General features: G+C 62.5%; 1 protein-coding gene across 1 annotated transcript in view; it reads right to left on the reverse strand.

Annotated features, from left to right (window-relative positions):
• The window catches only part of LOC104159281 (myeloid-associated differentiation marker-like), a gene marked incomplete at its 5' end in the record, with an annotated part of 801 nt that extends 296 nt beyond the window's left edge, over positions 1–505 (reverse strand). The window contains one exon of the mRNA XM_009697148.1: positions 3–505. Coding sequence (XP_009695450.1) covers positions 3–505 — 503 coding nt within the window. The remainder of the gene's footprint in view (positions 1–2) is intronic.
• Between the last annotated feature and the right edge of the window lie 7 nt (positions 506–512).

Genomic DNA, 512 nt, shown 5'->3' on the forward strand with positions numbered 1-512 from the left:
AGACAGCCACGCACCACTGCAGGCCGGCTTCTGAAGTGTAAGTATCCAGCAAGGAGAAGATGAGACAAGCCACGTAGGCTTCAAAGACCTTGAGGAGCCCAGGCACGGTGGAGAGGAAGCTGCTGATGTCCCCCGGCTTGGCACGGGTGAGCCCCACCTCGAGGGCGTAGGCAAGGAAGCAGAGGCAGGAGGAAAGCGGGGCACACTGCGTGCCGCTGCGGGGGCTGCTGATGAAGACGGAGGGGAAGACCACCGAGGTGGTGAAGACCATCAATGCCGCCAGCATGGAGAAAGCCGAGGTGAAGTCATCCCAGGAGAGCGGCAGCTTGGGGTAGAGCTCCAGCAGCTCCAGCACCAGCACCAGCACCGTCACGGCGAAGCAGAAGCACCAGGTGAACATGCACCACGTCCCGTAGGCGTTCCCAAAGTCCCTGGTGGAGGCCACCAAGCTGAAGGCGATGCAGGACAACACGATGGCGAAGAGCCGGGCGATGCCCACCCAGGAGGTCACG

The sequence above is a fragment of the Cariama cristata genome, unplaced genomic scaffold (genome assembly GCF_000690535.1).
Source record: "Cariama cristata isolate BGI_N322 unplaced genomic scaffold, ASM69053v1 scaffold39473, whole genome shotgun sequence".
Lineage (NCBI taxonomy): Eukaryota > Metazoa > Chordata > Aves > Cariamiformes > Cariamidae > Cariama > Cariama cristata.